The 18,670-nt window shown below is 42.8% G+C and overlaps 1 protein-coding gene across 3 annotated transcripts in view; it reads left to right on the top strand.

Annotated features, from left to right (window-relative positions):
* The window catches only part of acss2l (acyl-CoA synthetase short chain family member 2 like), a 75,086-nt gene that overhangs the window by 2,686 nt on the left and 53,730 nt on the right, over positions 1–18,670 (top strand). For 2 of the 3 annotated variants that reach the window (XM_060823844.1, XM_060823843.1), the window contains 2 exons: positions 52–234; positions 9,596–9,791. In XM_060823844.1, the coding sequence (XP_060679827.1) occupies positions 9,703–9,791 (89 nt within the window). In that variant the 5' untranslated portion in view covers positions 52–234; positions 9,596–9,702. Of the gene's footprint in view, positions 1–51; positions 235–6,263; positions 6,452–9,595; positions 9,792–18,670 lie in introns of those variants that run through there. The other variant, XM_060823842.1, reaches the window with a different exon arrangement.

Raw genomic sequence — 18,670 nt, 5'->3', positions numbered from 1 at the left:
AACAATATGCCTACTCATTTTTCTCGCTCTCTTCATTTACCTTCCTTGCAGGATTAAATGCCATGGCACCTTTTATGCCCTAGTACCTTGGTGAAAATTACAATAATTCATGTACAAATCTATGAAAATGAGTGTCACTGTGGGACATCACATGGAAAATCTCAGCAGATCTACCTGCATCTGTGGAGAGCAGAGTTAACCTTTCAATAAGACCATAACTTTCGATCATCGCTGGTATGTTTCTCAACCCCTCCCACTCCCAACCATTCTCTGACCTTCTCCCTGCAACCTTAATCTCTATCTATCTTTGTCTTAAATACACTCAATATTTTCGAGTCCAATATGTTTATTCTTTAGAACATTTGAACTTCTCCAGTTCCGAACAGTTATATTGGACTGGAAATGCTAACTCTGTTCTTTTCACCACGGATTCTACCAGGCCTGTTGAATTTACCAGAATTTTCTGTTTTTTTCTTACGATTTCCAGCAAAACATTTTGTTTTTATTTGAACAACTGAGTCCAAATTTTCTGCAGCAAGGTCTACTCATATTACTTCCTAGATGTGGTCACTGGACAACAAGCAGGAATGGGAAACCTAATTTCTACCCCTCTACCTCCAGGAGAAATACTTAATTATACTACTGAAGCTGAAATCCAATAAAGCTGAATAGACACCAAAGATTCTAACTCGATTTTGCTGAGCTTCTCCACAATGGGCATTGTATACAACAACCAAACCAATGTGGGTGATATTAAATTTTTAATGTGGGAACAGATCATCACTTACCCTTTTTAAACAGCAATAAAACATCCTATTGCACTTGCATCAATATTTTTTCACCATTTTGCTCTTCACATAGTGCATATCACAATAATTTTTGATCCTTATTTCCAACTCCAATGCTGCTGAATCAGATGCAACAACAGACAAAAAAAAACCATTGTTCCATCTGAATCATAAACTGTCCTCAAATGTACCAATATTGATGTGACTGTCCAATATAGCTTTTACTCCAATGATATATTGGAATTAAATGTAATCATTATTAGCAGTAATGCTTTGATCAGGACCTTGGTGTTTGATCAGAATCTTTACATGTTTATTTCTGTGATACTCTATCCAGCTCGCTCATGATTTTGAAAACCTCCATCAAATCCCTTCTCAATTTTCTTTTCTAAGGAGAACAGTCCCAACTTCTTCAATCTATCCTCATAAACTGAAGTTTCTCACTTCTAAAACTATTGCTGTAAATCATTTTTGCACTCTCTCTAATGCATTTATATCTTTCCTATAATGCGATGCAATGCTAAACACAATACCCCAGTTGAGGTCTAACAAATGTCTTATACATTTTCACATCACCTCCCAGTACTTGTACTCTATGGCCCTACTAATAAAGCCAAAAAAACTGTCTACTTTATTAACTGTTCTCTTCTCCTGTCCTGCCACCTTCAATGATCTGTGCACTTAGACACCCAGATCCCTTACTTTATATTGTCTTTTAGTGTTCTCCTGACGAAAATACATCACTGTTCTCAGCATTGAAATTCATCAGCTATCTGCCCACTTTACCAACTAGTCAATATCCTTTTGGAGTGGTATACTGTGTTCCTCACAATTTATAATTCTTCCAAGTTCACTGTCATCTGCAAACTCTGAAACTATCCTCTGCACATCAAGGTCCGGATCCTTAATATACATTCGGAAGAGCATGGATCCCAAGACTGATCCCCGGGGAATTCCACTACACACCTTCCTCCAGCCGAAAACATATTCTTTGACTATTACTCTGTCTCCTATCGCTCAGCCATTTTTTTAATCCAATAGTTACTGATCCTTTTATACCATGACTTATAATGTTCCACGTAAATCTGTTGTGTGGCACTGTATCAAATGTCTTCTGGTAATCATGTATGCCACATCAATGGTACTGCCCTTCCTGTTACCTTTTCGAAATAGATTTTTGGTCAACGAGGGAGTTAAGGGTTGGGAAACTAGAGTGAAAATCACAGGGAAATTGGTCATAACCTTACTGAATAAGTGAGTAGGCTCAAGGGGCTGAGTGGCTTACTCCTGTGCCTAGAGAATTATTTTATGAAAATTTAGATTGGGGAGTAAGAATATAAGTTGACTCCCACCCCAGTAATCCTCTGAGAGCTATCTGCAAAGACCAAGGTGGATTAAATGGGCTGTTAATTTTCTAAAACTAGATGGAAGAACTGTGCATCTGTTTGTTTACTGTTAATATGAATGCTGACATGAGCGAAAACAAGGTTATGCTTAATGGTGATGCCTCTCCCAAACAGACTAGCCCTACAGCCAATAAGGTCACTCGGGTGAGATGCTAGTTACTGCTGATACTGGACACCTATGCGGTTCATCAGAGCTGAGTGCAAATTTATCAGGAAAGCAATTCTGCAAAGACTCATTTTTAAGGCAATTTGAAACTAAAATAATATTTTCAAGTATTCCATTCCTTCCAAAACATTTTTGTAAATTCTACTAAATACAACTAGGCAGAAGTGGGTACTGCAGATGTTGGAAATCAGAGTCTAGATTAAAGTGGTGCTGGAAAAGCACAGCAGGTCAGGCAGCATCCGATGAGTAGGAAAATCGACATTCTGAGCAAAAGCTCTTCATCAGGAATAAAGGCAGGGAACCTCTGGGATGGAGAGATAAAATGGGAGGGGGGTGGGACTGGGGAGAAGATAGCAAAGAGTACAATGGGTGGATGGGGGTGGGGATGAAGGTGATAGGTCAGAGAGGAGAGTGGAGCAGATAGGTGGGAAGGAAGATTAGCAGGTAGGACAGGTCATGGTGGAAACTGGTGAAGTCCACATTGCTGCCCTGGGGTTGAAGTGTTCCGAGGCGGAAGATGAGGCGTTCTTCCTCCAGGCATCGGGTGATGAGGGAGTGGTGGTGGAGGAGGCCCAGGACCTGCATGTCCTTGACAGAGTGGGAGGGGGAGTTGAAATGTTGGGCCATGGGGTCCAGTCTCCCCAATGGAGAGGAGACCACATTGGGAGCAACAGATACAATAAATGACATTGGTGGATGTGCAGGTGAAACTTTGGATGTGGAAGGCTCCTTTGGGGCCTTGGATGGAAGTGAGGGGGGAGGTGTGTGCAGAGGTTTTACAATTCCTGCGGTGGCAGGAGAAGGTGCCAGGAGGGAGAGTGGGTTGTTGGGGGGTATGGACTTAACCAGGTAGTCACGGAGGGAACAGTCCTTGCAGAAAGCGGAAATGGGTGGAGAGGGAACTATATCCCTGGTGGTGGGGTCCGTTTGTAGGTGGCAGAAATGTCGGCGGATGATACGGTTTATGCGAAGGTTGGTGGGGTGGAAGGTGAGGACCACTGGGGCTCTGTCCTTGTTGCGGTTGGAGGGGTGGGGTTTGAGGGCGTAGATGCGGGACGTGGATGAGATGCGTTGGAGGGCATCTTCAATCACGTGGGATGGGAAATTATGGTCTTTGAAGAACGAGGCCATCTGGTGTGTTCTGTGGTGGAACTGGTCCTCCTGGGAGCAGATACCGTGGAGGCGGAGAAATTGGGAATATGGAATAGCATTTTTGCTGGAGGTAGGGTGGGAAGAGGTTTAATCCAGGTAGTTGTGGGAGTCGGTGGGTTTGTAAAAAATGTCAGTGTCAAGTCAGAGATAGAGAGGTCAAGGAAAGGGAGGGAGGTGTCACAGATAGTCCAGGTGAATTTAAGGTCAGGGTAGAATGTGTTGGTGAAGTTGATGAAGTGCTCAACCTCCTCGTGGGAGTATGAGGTGGTGCCGATGCAGTCATCAATGTAGCGAAGGAAGAGGTGGGAGGTGTGCTGGTGTAACTACAGAAGATGGACTGTTCTACGTAGCGAACAAAGAGACAGGCATAGCTGGGGCCCATATGGGTGCCCATGTCTATCCCTTTTGTCTGGAGGAAGTGGGAGAATTCGAAGGAGAAATTGTTAAGTGTGAGGACCAGTTCGGCCAAACAAATGAGAGTGTCAGTGGAAGGGTACTGTTGGAGACCTCGGGAGAGGAAGAAATGGAGGGCTTGGAGGTCCTGGTCATGGCAGATGGGGTTAGAGGAATTGGATGTCCATGGTGAAGATGAGGCATTGGGGGTTGGGGAAATGGAAGTCTTGGAGGAGGTGGAGAGTGTGGGTGGTGTATTGAACGTATGTGGGGAGTTCCTGGTCTAGGAGGGAAAGGACAGTATCAAGGTAAGTGGAGATGAGTTCGGTGGGCCAGGAGCAGGCTGAGACAATGGGTCGACCAGGGTCGTCAGGCTTGTGGACCTTGGGAAGAAGGTAGACTCGGGCGGTGCGGGTTCCCGGACTTTGAGCTTGGAAGCTATGGGTGGGAGATCTCTTGAGGTGATAAGGTTGTGTATGATCTGGGAGATGATGGTTTGGTGATGGTGGGTGGGGTCATGGTTGAGGGGGATGTAGGAGGAGGTGTCTTCGAGTTGGCGTCTGGCTTCAGCGGTGTAGAGGTCAGGGCGCCAGACTACCACTGCGCCCTCGTTATCTGCTGGCTTGATGGTGAGGTCGGGATTGGAGTGGAGGGAGTGGAGGGCTGTGCGTTGCGAGGGTGAGAGGTTAGAGTGGGGGAGGGAGGTAGACAGGTTGAGGCAGTTAATGTCTCGACGGCAGTTGGAAATGAAGAGATCAGGGTTGGCCAGCACGGGGTGTCCAGGTGGGTGGAGTGTGATGGAGGCAGACGAAGGGATCCTTGGAGGGTGGGTGGGAGTCCTGATTGTAAAAGTAAGCTCGGAGGCGGCAGAAGAATTGTTTGACCTCAGGATGCGTATTAAATTCATTGATGTGTGGACGGAGGGGGATAAAGGTAAGGCCTTTGCTGAGGACTGATTGTTCATCCTCAGTGAAGGAGAAGTCTGGGGGTATGGTGAAAATTCGGTAGGTCTGGGAGTGAGGACCTGGTGTAGGTGTGGAGCTGGGAGTGGGGGCGGAGCCTGTGACTGAAGTGGGCGTGATGGTGGGGGCGGGTTGGAGTCATGAGCAGGGGTAATGTTCCCTCAGGGTTCTGGGGGACGGGGGTGGTGACATTGGGATCTGTGGGGGCGTGTCGGCAGTATGCAGGTGAGGTGGCATTGAGTAAGAACTTCAAACTATACAGAACTTTTAAGGTTTACAGCTGGAAATGGATATGTTTGATTGTTGGATTAGAAGAGAGTTGAGTTTCACATTGATCCCCTGAATGAATACTCTCAGCAAGAATCATCAGTTCTATGAAAATGTATCAAAAGGTAATTGATAATTCATGGAACACTAAGGGATTAAACACTGAATGCTTTACACTGAAAGTTATGGAAGCTGGGTACCATAGAGTAGCAACTAACACACTGGAATAGTGAGGGCTTGAGTTTAAATCCCACCACGGTACACTCTGGAATTGTATTCGAAAAACTGATGAAGGGCTTTTGCCCGAAACGTCGATTTCGCTGCACTTTGGATGCTTCCTGAACTGCTGTGCTCTTCCAGCACCACTGATTCAGAATCTGGTTTCCAGCATCTGCAGTCATTGTTTTTACCCCAAACATAACATACACACTGTACATCTCTACCACTCTATATCGCTTTGTGGACTGCTTCCAGAAAGAAAAGGCAATTAAATCTGCCAAATTGTCACTACACTGAGCTGGTGATTTCCAGTTCCGCACCTTGCACTGAACTTTTTAATTCCTCCGAGCAACTTTGCAAGTTGTTGCAGCAGGAAAGCAACATAAACATAATAAAAAGTAATGTGGTGTAGTCTGTGAATTGATTGCAATCACACATATGTCCTATACCAGTCAAAACAGGCAAAGGCCGCAATAAACCTGTAGAGTGAGATTCCCAGGGTACAAGATGTTAAAATAAGCCAGCACATGTTTGTTCTTGTTCTGGCGATTTCATAACTTCATTGCTTCATCACAGTAAGAGGTGAGACTTTCTGGGTTTGTGATTGGATGGCCCGAGTCTTGAGACCATATCACCATGTAACTCATGGGTAGCACTAACCTACACAAAGGCGTGGGAGGAGGGGCACTGCTAAAGGCACCAGAAAGTTATCATGTCGTTATTGCATAACATTTGGCTAGGTTATGCATCCCGATACCTTTATCAAAATAAATCCGACCGTATCGAAATGTGCTGTGCGGACCTTTCGTTTCACGGGAGGCGTTTCCGTGGTTTGCCCAGGGGGAATGGGTTAATCTGGGGCAGGTACATGAGAGGCGGAGTCGGTGGGGAGGTGGCTGGGACTTTCTCCCCAGTGGTGCTGAGCGCAGTGTTAGTTGGAGCAGTCCCCATTCAGGAGCTGACGAGCCATGAGTTCGCTCAGAGTTCCTGGGAGGAAACTGGTGTACCACCCTGACCACATTCTGCAGCCAAGCGCTCACGTACCAGATCTTGAGACGTACACACGGCTGTATAAGCAATCTGTCGAAAACCCAGAAGGTAACTGCCCTTTTTTGTTTCTTTTTTTTAAAAACAATTCGATGAATTGAAACGAGCGGGCAGCGTCCAATAACTATTGAAACAGCCAACTCACATCAGTGTAATCTTGAGGTGTTTGCTAGCCTGGCTGATTTCAGTTGATGTTTTCCATGTTCTGTTTCTGAGATACTGGTCCAGTCAGCCCTAAGTGAATAAACGAAAAACAAAGGTGAACAGACGAACTTATTTCAAACTTCACTTTGTTCCTTAGTCTCTAGCAGAGAGAGTCTCTATTACACAGACCATACCGGAGTCAACTGCAATAGTTTCATTTGCAACATATTAAAATGCATTTCTTCCGGAATTCTTCCGAAACCCATTCCCTCCCTTTCAGGTTAAAGCACAACTTGTTATTTTTTAAATCAACTGGATTTAAAGTACCTCCTAATCTCGAGTTTTGTTTAATTGAACTCCTGCATCGTACGACTTGATATTTTATTGCATTAGAAGGGGGCTATATAAATGCAAGCTGTTGTTGTAGTATTTGGCACCATTTCATCTCAGGGCTGATGTGTGTGACCGAGGTCACTCTTCGCCCAGTGTACAGTGCGGCTCCTAAGGAATGGGTACACCGTTCCATAACTGTACAGACTACACTTGTTCAGCTGTTCAGAACAACCTCCAACCCACCCCACACGTGCAGCACCCAAACACTGGAATGATGACAGCACTGTTCTTGCTGGACACTCTGCAGAAGTAATTCGCCCAGTGACACTCGCCTGCCGTTTCTCTGGAGCCCTGCACATTTTTTTCCCCCTGTACAGATGCCTGTTTGAAATTCAGCCTGCCTTCACCACACCCTCAGCCACATCCAAACAACTCGCTGCCAAAAGATGTTTGTCTGACTGGCGTTGCTCAATCTCTACATCTACAACACTCAATCTGCTCCTCCATCTTTCCCCCAATGGGAAGAGTTGGTCCCTCTGTCCCGCTTCATGACTTTGTAATTAAATACCGCTGGTATACCCTTATCCAGGGACAGAGGGGCACATTCTGTCTGTCATTTGGCTGTGACAGGCCGCACAGGAAGTGTCCACCTGCCCATGGCCCACTGATGTTACCATCTGGGAAGGGAGAGGAGTGGGCATGGAGAGGGTGAGGGGTAAGGAATACAGATTGGATGGGGGTGAGGGGGTGGTGCGGACAGGATGGGTTTGACGGGGACAGAGAGGCTGAGGATGAGGGTGTCAAGGAAAAGACAGGATAAGGGGTGAGGGAGACAAAGAAGCTGAGAAAGAGGGGTGAGGGAATGTGGGAGAAAGATTGGGGATGAGGGCTCAGAGAGGCTGGGATGAGGAGGTGGAAGAAGCTGGGGTTGAGGGGAATGAGGCAAGGGAGAAGGCAGAGATGAAGGCTGGGCCTGATAAGGAGGCGCTTCTTCTCCTGGGCTATGTCTGTAGAGAAGGTCTCCTTGGCTGATTGGGAAATCTAGACAATTACTACATATCTGGAAGAGGTCTGAACACCATTAACTGGGTTTCACTATAAAGCTTCCTCCAGTATGGAAAGCAACCTTTCACCAATATTCTTTGATTCTGTCACTCAGTCAATGTTTTATCATTGCTATTTTCCTGTTTATTACTCCAACTTAGCATAAAAGTCCATTGTATGGAACTTTACAAACTGCCCCTTGGAAGTCCATGTATACTACACTGACCTTCTCTCTTATCATAAAACTCAAGCAAGTGAATTAAAAGTGACTTACCCTTGACAAATTCATGCTGGCCCTCCTTTTGTGACTCACAGCAATGCTTTCTGGATTTTTGCACAACTGTTGCCTCCAAAGCTCCATCTGGAAGTCAGATCACTCTTTGTATGAAGTTAAATTGGTGCCAACTTAGTGTTAAACAACCCACATGCCCTCTGAGGTGTATCTAGTGGGTCATGTGGGACTGTTTTGGAGCAAAGTGGTGTTCTTCTGGAAATCCTAGATATGACAGGTTGTAACATGACTGCACTTTGTATGAAGTATAGATAGGCTGTTCTCAAGATGATTTCAATAGTACCTCCCAAATCCCTGACTGCTACTGCCTGGAAGGACGAGGGTAATAGGTGCATAGGACCATCATTTTCTGCAAGTTTCCCACCAGGACACATTTGGAATGATATCTGTGTTCCTACATTGGAACTGGACCAAAATCTGAGCTCTGGGAGGACCATTACAAACTACTGCAATGTTTTTATTTGTTAATGGAGTGTGGACTTGCACTGACTAAGCCACCATTTATTGCTCATCCCAAATTGCCCAGAGTGCGTTATTGTAGATTTGGAGTCAAACATAAGCCAGACAAGGTAGGAATGACAGATTTCATTCCCTGAAGGGCATTAGTCAATTGGATGGATTTTTACAAAAATCAACCATGGTTACATAAAATCATAGAATCACTACAGTATGGAAAGAGGCCATTCAGCCTGTCGAGTCTGCACCTACCGTAGAAGAGCATCCCACCTAGACCCAGCAACCCCACCGTCCCTTACTCTATCCCCATAAATCTACCTTTAGCATGGCCAGTCAACCTAACCTGCATATCTTTGGACTTCGGGAGGAAACCAGAGAACCCACTGGAAACCAAAACAGACACAGGGAGAATGTGCAAACTCTACATAGACAAGGCTGGAATCAAACCTGCGTCCCTAGAACTCTGAAGCAGCAGTGCTAAACACTTAGGCACTGTTCCATCGTTACAAAGTTGCCTTAAGCTAACTTTAAAATTCATACTTCACCATTTCCCATGCTGGGATTTGAACCTATGTCTCAGAACAGTAGCTGAGAGTTCTGTATTGTTAGTCTAGTGACATTACCATTGTACCTACACCTCTCCTTTCATGAAAGCTGCCAGCCAACATGCTATCATGAGGAAATGGGAGTAAATTGTGCCCCTTGCTAATAAAGCTCCCATCCTCAAAATGAATTGAGAAAGAAAGTTGCAATAATTATTATTATTTCATTTTATCAAGAATAAAATAATTTTAGCCAGTGGAAAATTACTGGGAAATGGCCCTGCTTGTATCATGCAGACTTCTTAAAATGTCTGTCCTATTATTTATAGACCTATTTATAGTCCTATTATTCATGTCATTCAATTTCTTTTTATTCCTGAACAGAATTCTGGGGTGAGCTTGCTAAAGGGTTTTATTGGAAGAGCCCTCCGAAAGGAACAATTCTGGATTATAATTTTGATGTTTCAAAAGGAAATGTGTATGTGAAGTTCATGCAAGGAGCAACAACAAACATCTGCTACAACCTGCTGGATAGAAACATACAAGAAAATGGTCAGGGAGATAAAATAGCTTATTTCTGGTAACGAAAGGCTTTCTATTCTTGGTCTGCCTTACATATATATTGTTGTACCTTTCAAAAATATACATATCAAGGATAACATTTGTTTATACGTTACAAAGAATATTGCGAGAAAATGGCCATTTTATTAATCTAACAAATTGCTCAATGAGATGTAAACTCTAAGGGCACTGATTAATATTGGTAAGTAGTGTTCTTGCAGCTAGCTACTCCTGGTTCCATATACAAATGGTTATTCTTCATGTAAAAGAATAATGTGAAAGCAAATAAAATTGAAGCCTAAATGCAGAGAAATGCAAGTAGAGTAAGTAGCAGAGCATGAAGAGCACACACTAGCATCAGCCGATGGGCTCAATGGTCTCCATGAGGTAATATCTATAATTGTTATGATTCTATGGATTGGGGAAGAAGAGGTCACTGAGAGTGATCACTAGATTATCTGTTGTTACCATTTCTCTTATCTGGATCAGATAGAGTCTAGTTGTCTATATAAAAATGTATATAGATTAGTAAAAAACATGTTGGAAGTGTAAAATGGATTCTATGTTCTGCCCCTTATCAGGCTATTCAAATTTGATTCATCAAAATAGATAAAAAGTTGGGCTTATTGCTATCTATTTCTGTGGTGCACAATTGTGAGGTGAATCACATATTATTGAAAGTGTTATGATGTGTATAGTTCAGTTGATGATCATTTTATTCCTCTATTCTGTGTCCTGATTGCTGGCCTGCCCCAGATCCTTAAAAATAATTTTCTGTTATTTTATGAATTTCTGTGAAGTCTGGAATGTGCACGTGAACTCCATTGAATCACTGCACGCAAATAATTAAGGATTTAGTTTGAGGTATTTGTATTTACATTTTGTTTTGCTTACCTTCTGCACAGACTTGACTTTTTACCCCTATTTCCAACTTTGTTACTTTTTATTGGATTGTGTTAACAGACCATGCAACCTCCCTCACATTGTACACATGAAAAAGAGTTAACTTAGTGCCAGATATATCTATTTAGATATCTTGCCTTTATTGGCAGATATAAATTCATGGTAATCATTTCAATTTGGTATATTGTTGCTGTGCTTTGAGAAAGAAAAATGTTGATCTCAGTGCTGTTGCCAGAGGTTTTCTACAATTAAAATAATAGAAGGTTACACAGATACCCAATGAGCAGGTGTCATTGAAGTAGAAGGATTTGCAAAACTCTTTAGAACTAAACCACCACCACCCTTGTCAGACACCCTTTTCCCCCAAAAATGAGGGCGACATGGTTGCTCAGTTGTTAGCACTGCTACCTCACAGCGCCAGGACCTGGGTTCGATTCTAGCCTCAGGCGATTGCCTGTGTAGAGTTTGCGCATTCTCCCCATGTGTGGGTTTCATACGGGTGCTCCAGTTTCCTCCCACAGTCCGAAGGTGTGCAGATTAGGTGTATAGGTCATGCTAAGTTGCCTATAGTGTTCAGACTTAAGCAGTCTAGATAGGTTGGCCATAGGAACTGCAGTGTTACAGGGATATGGTTAGGGGATGGGTCTGTGTTGGATGTTCTTCGGAGGATCAGTGTGGACTTGATGGCTGAATGGCCTCTTTCCACACTGTAGGGATTCTACAAATGCTCCTAAGCCTCTCCTCCACACACTGTGCTGCTCTCTCCATTATGTACTACATAAGATTCCAACTACAGTGCCACTAAAGGAGCTACCAAAGCTGCAGATCCCTCAAATCTTGCAAGATGGCTTACATGGACCTTAGACTTAGCACATGCTGATTGCTGTATAACTGGGCTTTTAGCAAAGATAATATTTAGAAATTATGTATTTATGTAACAAAGCTAACATGATAATAAAGAAAGGCAAATGGAATGTTGGCTTTTATAGCTAAAGGAATAGAATATAAAGGTAAGGAAGTATTGTTGCAGCTATACAAGGCATTGGTGAGACCGCATCTGGAGTGTAGTGTGCAATTTTGGTCCCCTTATTTAAGGAAAGATGTTGTGGCATTGAAGACAGTTCAAAGGGCGTTCAGTAGATTAATGCTAGTGATGAGGGGTTTGTCATGTGAAGAGAAATTGAACAGTTTAGGCCTACACTATCTGGAATTTAGAAGAATGAGGAGAAATCAAATTGAGGCATTCAAGCTGATAAAAGGCGTGTATAAAATAAATGTGGAGAGATGCGTCCTCTGATGGGCATTGTAGGACAAGAGGTCATAGACTTTGGCTAAAGGGTAGCAATTTTAAAACAGAGTTGAGGAGAAACTATTTCTCCCAAAGGGTTGTGAATCTGTGGAATTTGCTACCCCAAAGTGTGGTGGATGCTGGGACAGTGAGTAAATTTAAGGAGGAGTTAGATAGATTTTTAATTGGTGATGGGTGAAGCTCATGGGGAGAAGGTAGGAAAATAGGGCTGAGGAGCATATCAGCCATGATTGATGGCTGAGCAAACTCGATGGGCCGAATGGCCTAAATCTTCCCTCAACTCTTATGAACATATGGAAGTTTTAAATTAAAAATCCCAGGCTGATAATTTTTCAAGGAAATAGAGATTGAATCAAGCAATCTGATGTGATATGAATACAATTATTCAGTAGCATTAACAACAAAGCAGTGTGTTTTATGATAATAAGACATATCAGATTGCATAACACTTTCATTATAACAGGCAGTGAGTTGAAATTCAATGGCACTGCCTCTTTTGTCAAGCATTAATCAGGCACCGGGTGCAACAATCAGAAGTTCTGCACTCATTTTAAGCTAATATTGAAGCTCCCATTAGGTCGGTCTGAGCAAACCAGGTATTAAGTATAAGATCCACTGTCTTTCTGAGGTCTGGAGATGTTTGCTCAGAAGCAACAAGGACTGACCCCAGCTCCATTCAGGGAAACCAAGTTCACAGGCAGCTTACCAGATAATCCTTACATTTTCTTTCAACGTATTCATAAAATATGTAAATGTGTATTACATAACAGTTCAAATCTGACATTACGTGAGGTCCAACACATTTCCATTTCGTGTAGTATGTGATGCAGTGAGGTGGCTCACTGTAATTACAATTACGTTACTTTTACAATATCCATTTGCATTTCAAAATATTTACTGCTGCATGCAGTCCAAGTAGTTTTACCCATAATATTTCCAATACACCTTCAAATTATTTTCCTTCAACCGCCTATCCGATCAGTTTTCCATTGGAATAACAGTTCCTCGGTCACTTGACCTGAAACGTTAACTCTGATTTCTTTCCACAGATGCTGCCAGACCTGCTGAGTTTTTCCAGAAATCTCTATTTTTGTTTCTGATTTACAGCATCAGCAGATCTTTTGATTTTTACTGGAATAACAGCGTTCTTTAGTGAGGATCTACATTACCACTGGAACTACAGAGTTCTATTCGAAGGAACAAAAAAGCACTTACGTCACTGGACTCACTAAAATAACAGCACTCTCTCCTCACTGAAATATCAGAACTCTCTATCATTGGAATAACAGTACTCTAATCACAGAATCAACATAGGTCTCACCTCACTGGAATTTACTGTATGTAACCCCATCGGAAACAGACTTCCAATCACAGAAACATCCCTCTACCATCACCCTTCATTCCTATCTCCACCAATTTTTGATCCAGTGTGCCACTTTGTCCTGTATCCCATGTGCTGTTACTTTCTCTACCAGTCTGTCATGAGACACCTTATCAAAAGCCTCGTTAAGGTCCATGCACACCACATCAAATGCATTACCACTCCTGCTTACCTCATTAAACGATTCATTCATATTTGTGAAACACGACCTTCCATTAACATAGAGTAAAAAGTGAGGTCTGCAGATGCTGGAGATCAGAGCTGAAAATGTGTTGCTGGTCAAAGCACAGCAGGCTAGGCAGCATCCAAGGAACAGGAAATTCGATGTTTCGGGGAAGGGCTCTGGCCCAAAACGTCGAATTTCCTGTTCCTTGGATGCTGCCTAGCCTGCTGTGCTTTGACCAGCAACACATTTTCAGCTTCCATTAACATAGTCATGCTGAATATCCCTGATGAGTTCTCCAAGTATGTGTCCCTCAGAATTCTACCTAATGATATCCCCATCACCAAGATTAGACTGATTGGTCTATCCCTTTCTCCCATTTTTGATAATGGGACACTGTTAGCTGTCCTCCAGTCCTTTGGCAGTTCACTGTAGTCAGACAGGATTTGAAAATTGCTGCCAGCATCTCTAATGTTTCCTCCATTTCCTCCCTCAATGGCCCACAGATTTCCTCCTGGCCCACAGATTAATCCATTTTTAAGACTGTTAACCCACTAGTATCTCCTCTCTGTCTATGTTAATTTCTTCTAATATATCACAGTGCTTCACAGTGATGTTTATGCCTGCATTGTCATTTTCCATTGTGAAGCATTCAATTGAACACTGTACTCATGTCTTCTGGGTACACACCGATTATCTCTGTGGTCCTAATGGGCCCTACTCTTTCTCTAGTTATTCTCTTGCTCTCTCATGCATTATTTTTGCCTTCCTAATTTCCTTTTTCAGTTCCCATCTGCATTTTTATACTCCTGTAGGAACTATGCTGTGTTGAACACTTGGTATCTGCTGTAAGCTTCTTTTTTTTCCTTAATCCTAACCTTAATGTCCCATGACATCCAGGATTCTTTTATCTTGACCTCACTGTTTGTCTTTGTAGGAACAGATACTGTCCTCTTGCTATTTCCTCTGTGAATGCCTCACACTACTTTGATTCAGTTTTATCTGCAAGTATCTGCTCTCAAACCATGTTGAGCCGAATTGTGTCTTAGCTTAGTCTTTTCCCAGCATAGGACTTTTATGCCTGGCCCATTCTTATCCATTTCTGTAACTATCCTAAATCCAACCAAATAATGGCTTCAGTCTCCAAACTGCTCCCCTACCTGATATGCCTTCCACTGCCTGGGCTCATTTCTGATTATTTGGCCTAGGACAAAAATGTCTACTCACTGGAATAACAGACCTACCTCTTCAGTGAAATAACGGAGTTTTCTCCTCACTGGAATAAAAATGTACTCTTCACTTGAACAACAGAATGCTCTAACACGAAAAGAACATCATGTGGAGGTGCTGGTATTGGACTGGGATGAACAAAGTTACTACACCAGGTTATAGTCCAATAGGTTTATTTGGAAGTCCTAGCTTTCAGACCACTGCTCCCTTATCAGGTAACTAGTGCGGCAGGATCATGAGACACAGATTTATAGCAAAATATCACAGTGTCATCCAATTAAAAGTAGAATGGGTTGCACGTTTCAGTTCATTAATATGTAAATCCCAGAACTTCTTTTAAGTCATGTTTTCAAGGTAACTTAAGGTTTTATAAAAAAAGGTGACATCTTAGCTCAGGCGATGCATGAAAATTGTGAGGTTACAGTCCGTCTGTCTCCCAATCAGTCAGACTGATTCTGTTTCCAAAGTAGGAATTTATAAAATGTTGTATGTATTGGCTGCCTGTATTAACTGCCTGCAGGTTGTATGCTCTTTGAGCAAAATAGAATGTATCTGCAAATACAATTCTGAAAGCACACAATATGCAGGCAGTCAATCCATACAACATTTTATAAATTCCTACTTTGAAAATAGAACCAGTCTGACTCAATACAAACAGACTCTAACCTCACACCTTTAGTACATTGTCTGAGCTGAGATGTCACTTGTTTTATAAAACCTTAAATTATCTCGAGAATATGACTTGAATAAATTCTAGGATTTACATGGTACTGAACCAAAACCTTTGACCCATTCTAACAAATTATAATTGGACTATAAACTGGTGTGTGATTTTAAACTAAAATAGCAGAATTTTCTGTTCATTGGAGTGACACAGCTCTCTCCTCACTGAAGTGACGGAGCTCATTCATAGAATCTCTACAGTGTGCAAACAGGCCCTTTGGCCCAACAAGTCCACACTAACCCTCTGAAGAGTAACCCACCAAGACCCACTCCCCTACCCTACATTTACCCCTGACTAATGCACCTAACCTATACATCCCTGAACACAATGGGCAATTTAGCATGGCTGATTCACCTACCCTGCACATCTTTGGATTGTAGGAGGAAACCGGAGCACCCGGGGAAACCCACACAGACACGGGGAGAGTGTACAAACTCCACACAGACAGTCGCCCAAAGCTGACATTGAACCTGGCTTCCTGGTACTATGAGGCAGCAGTTCTAACCAATGCGCCACTCTACTACCCTATCAGTATTTTGTCACTAAAATAACAGCGCTCTCTTTCCTCACTGGATTAACAGAGTTCTATTCATTGGAATAACAGAGCTTATTCCTCATAGATTAATAGAACAGTCTACTGATGGATTAACAGAGCTCACTCCTCACTGGATAAACAGAGCTCTATTCCTTAATACTGAAATAACAGCTGTGTCACACTGGAATAAGATGACTCACTCCACACTGGAATAACTGCACACTCTCCTCACTAAAATAACAGAGGTATTTCCTCGCTGGAATAACCAAGCTCTATTCAATGAAACAACATAGCTCTCTCACACTGGGAGTAGCAGGGCTCTTTCCTCACTTGGGTAATAGAGCTCTCTTTCCAGTATTTTGTCCCATTGTTGTTTGAGATCTGACCTACAACGGTGGTGTCATCAACAAACCTGTAAATGAAGTTGGTGTAGAATTTGGCCATATATTGTGAGTATATAAGGAGTATAGGAGGGGACTGAGTATGCAGCCTTGCAGGGCACTGGTGTCGAGGATTATGGCGGAGGAGGTGTTGTCACCTATTCTTATTGAGTGTGGTCTATGGGTCAGGAAGTCAAGGATCCAATTGCAGAGAGAGGAGCTGAGACCTTGGTCTAGAGTTTAGAGATAAGTTTGTTTGGAATTATGGTGTTGAAGACGGAGCTGCAGTCAATAAGGAGGAGTCTGACCTTGGTATCCTTGTTATCCAGATGTTCCAGGGATGAGTGTAGGGCCAGAGAGATGGTGTCCGCCATGAACTCATTGTGCCAATTGCAATTGCAAAGGCCAATTGCAAAGGATCAAAGCAATTTGGTAGGCTGGAGTAGATGTGAGCCTTGACTAACCTTTTGAAGCACTTCATAACTGTGGAGGTCAGACCCACTAGGTTGTAGTCATTAAACATGCTGCATGATTTTTTAATTTTGTGGTCTTCTTGAATCAGGTGGGAACTTCAAATCATAGTAGACAGAAAACTACAGCAGAATATGAATAATAATTAGCAAACTGGGTCCCTATTTACTTTGCCAAAGCTTTACTGGATTAGGATTTTGGGTCAACTTTGCATCCAATAATACTGAGTGAGAACATGAATCCTTCAACTTTCCACATCTGATGTGGCTTACAATCAATGACTGACTCCACCATGACCATGTCGAACATCCTGCTCTTCACTGGCCACATCAACGTTCTCCGAGATATCTGGTGAACTCCCGGACCTTGATGTAAGCCCTCCTTTATCACAGGATGATGCAATCTGTTTTCGATATGTGCTGCCACAAATGAGAAAACTATGAATTTGCTAGAATGGTGCAGCTATGTGGTGTATTAGAACCCGCAGAAGCAATTAAATTTGACTAAAATTGATTAAATGTTTTTATAAATTTGAAAGCAAACTTGAAAATGAATTATCAAATGGATTTGAAGTCATTTCAAAGCAATGCACTGTGCCTGAACAGTAAACATAAGTCAGCTTTGAGCTCTAAGATGCAGAAAGTGCTGAACTATAACACTGAGGCTGAGGTGCTAGATGAACTACTGCAACAAACCAGAACCTTTATTTACTGAGGACAGATTGCCATTTTGCTGATCACAGTTAACTTTATCTGTTGTTTTTGAAAAAAACAGCTGTATCACTTTTGCAAACCTGGGTTCAGCAAACCCATGGTAATGCAAGTTAATCAAAACTTCTTGTTGTAAAAGGCAATTTCAATCTTGGCCGTCCATTCTGTAACATTTTCATACTAAGTGTGTTCCTAAACTGAAAGCCCATGATGAGAAAGATGGCATTTGGCTCATTGAGTCAATTGGGCCACCCACTGCTCTGCCTCAAAGTCCTACAACTTTGTCTCATTCAATTATCTTTTGAAATTATTCATCATCTCCACTTTGACCACTGTCATGGGCAACGAGTTCCAAGTCATTGCCATTTTCTGCATAAAGAAGTTCTTCCTTGTGACCACCACCAGGCATTAAAGTTGTGTCTTCCAGTCCTTGTGTCAGCAATTATTGAGAACAAGTTTCTTTTGGTTCACCTGATCCAAACCTGTCAGCATCCGGGAACCAGAGGTGTAGCTGCAGTGCACAGGGGGACGAGAGTAGGAAGGACAGGGACAGGATTTCAGGGTCACTGGAATGTGCTGGCAGACAGCTAAGTGGTTTGAAGTGTGTCTACTTCAACGCCAGAAGTATCCGAAATAAGGTAGGTGATCTTGCAGCATGGAGAGGTACCTGGGACTTCGATGTTGTGGCCATTTCAGAGACATGGATAGAGCAGGGTGAGAAATGGATGTTGCAGGTTCCAGGGTTTAGACCTTTCATTAAAAACAGGCAAGGCGGTAAAAGAGGGGGAGGCATATACTTGTTAATATAACAGTAGCTGAGAGAACTTTTGACGAGGACTCGTCTACTGAGATAGTGTGGGCTGAGGTTAGAAACAGGAGAGGAAAGTTCACACTGCTTGGAGTTTTTTTATAGGCCTCTGCAGAGTTCCAGGGAGGTGGAAGAGAGGATTGGCAAAATTATTCTGAGTAGGAGTGAAAGGAACAGGGTGGTCATTATGGGGGACTTTAACTTCCCCAACATTGACTGGAAATGTTATAGCTCTAGTATGTCAGATGGATCAGTCTTTGTCCAATGTTTACAGGAGGGTTTCC

This window comes from Hemiscyllium ocellatum, chromosome 4 (assembly GCF_020745735.1).
Source record: "Hemiscyllium ocellatum isolate sHemOce1 chromosome 4, sHemOce1.pat.X.cur, whole genome shotgun sequence".
Taxonomy (NCBI): domain Eukaryota; kingdom Metazoa; phylum Chordata; class Chondrichthyes; order Orectolobiformes; family Hemiscylliidae; genus Hemiscyllium; species Hemiscyllium ocellatum.
The sequence above is the reverse complement of the archived record's forward strand: the minus strand, read 5'-3'. Positions and strand labels throughout refer to the sequence as shown.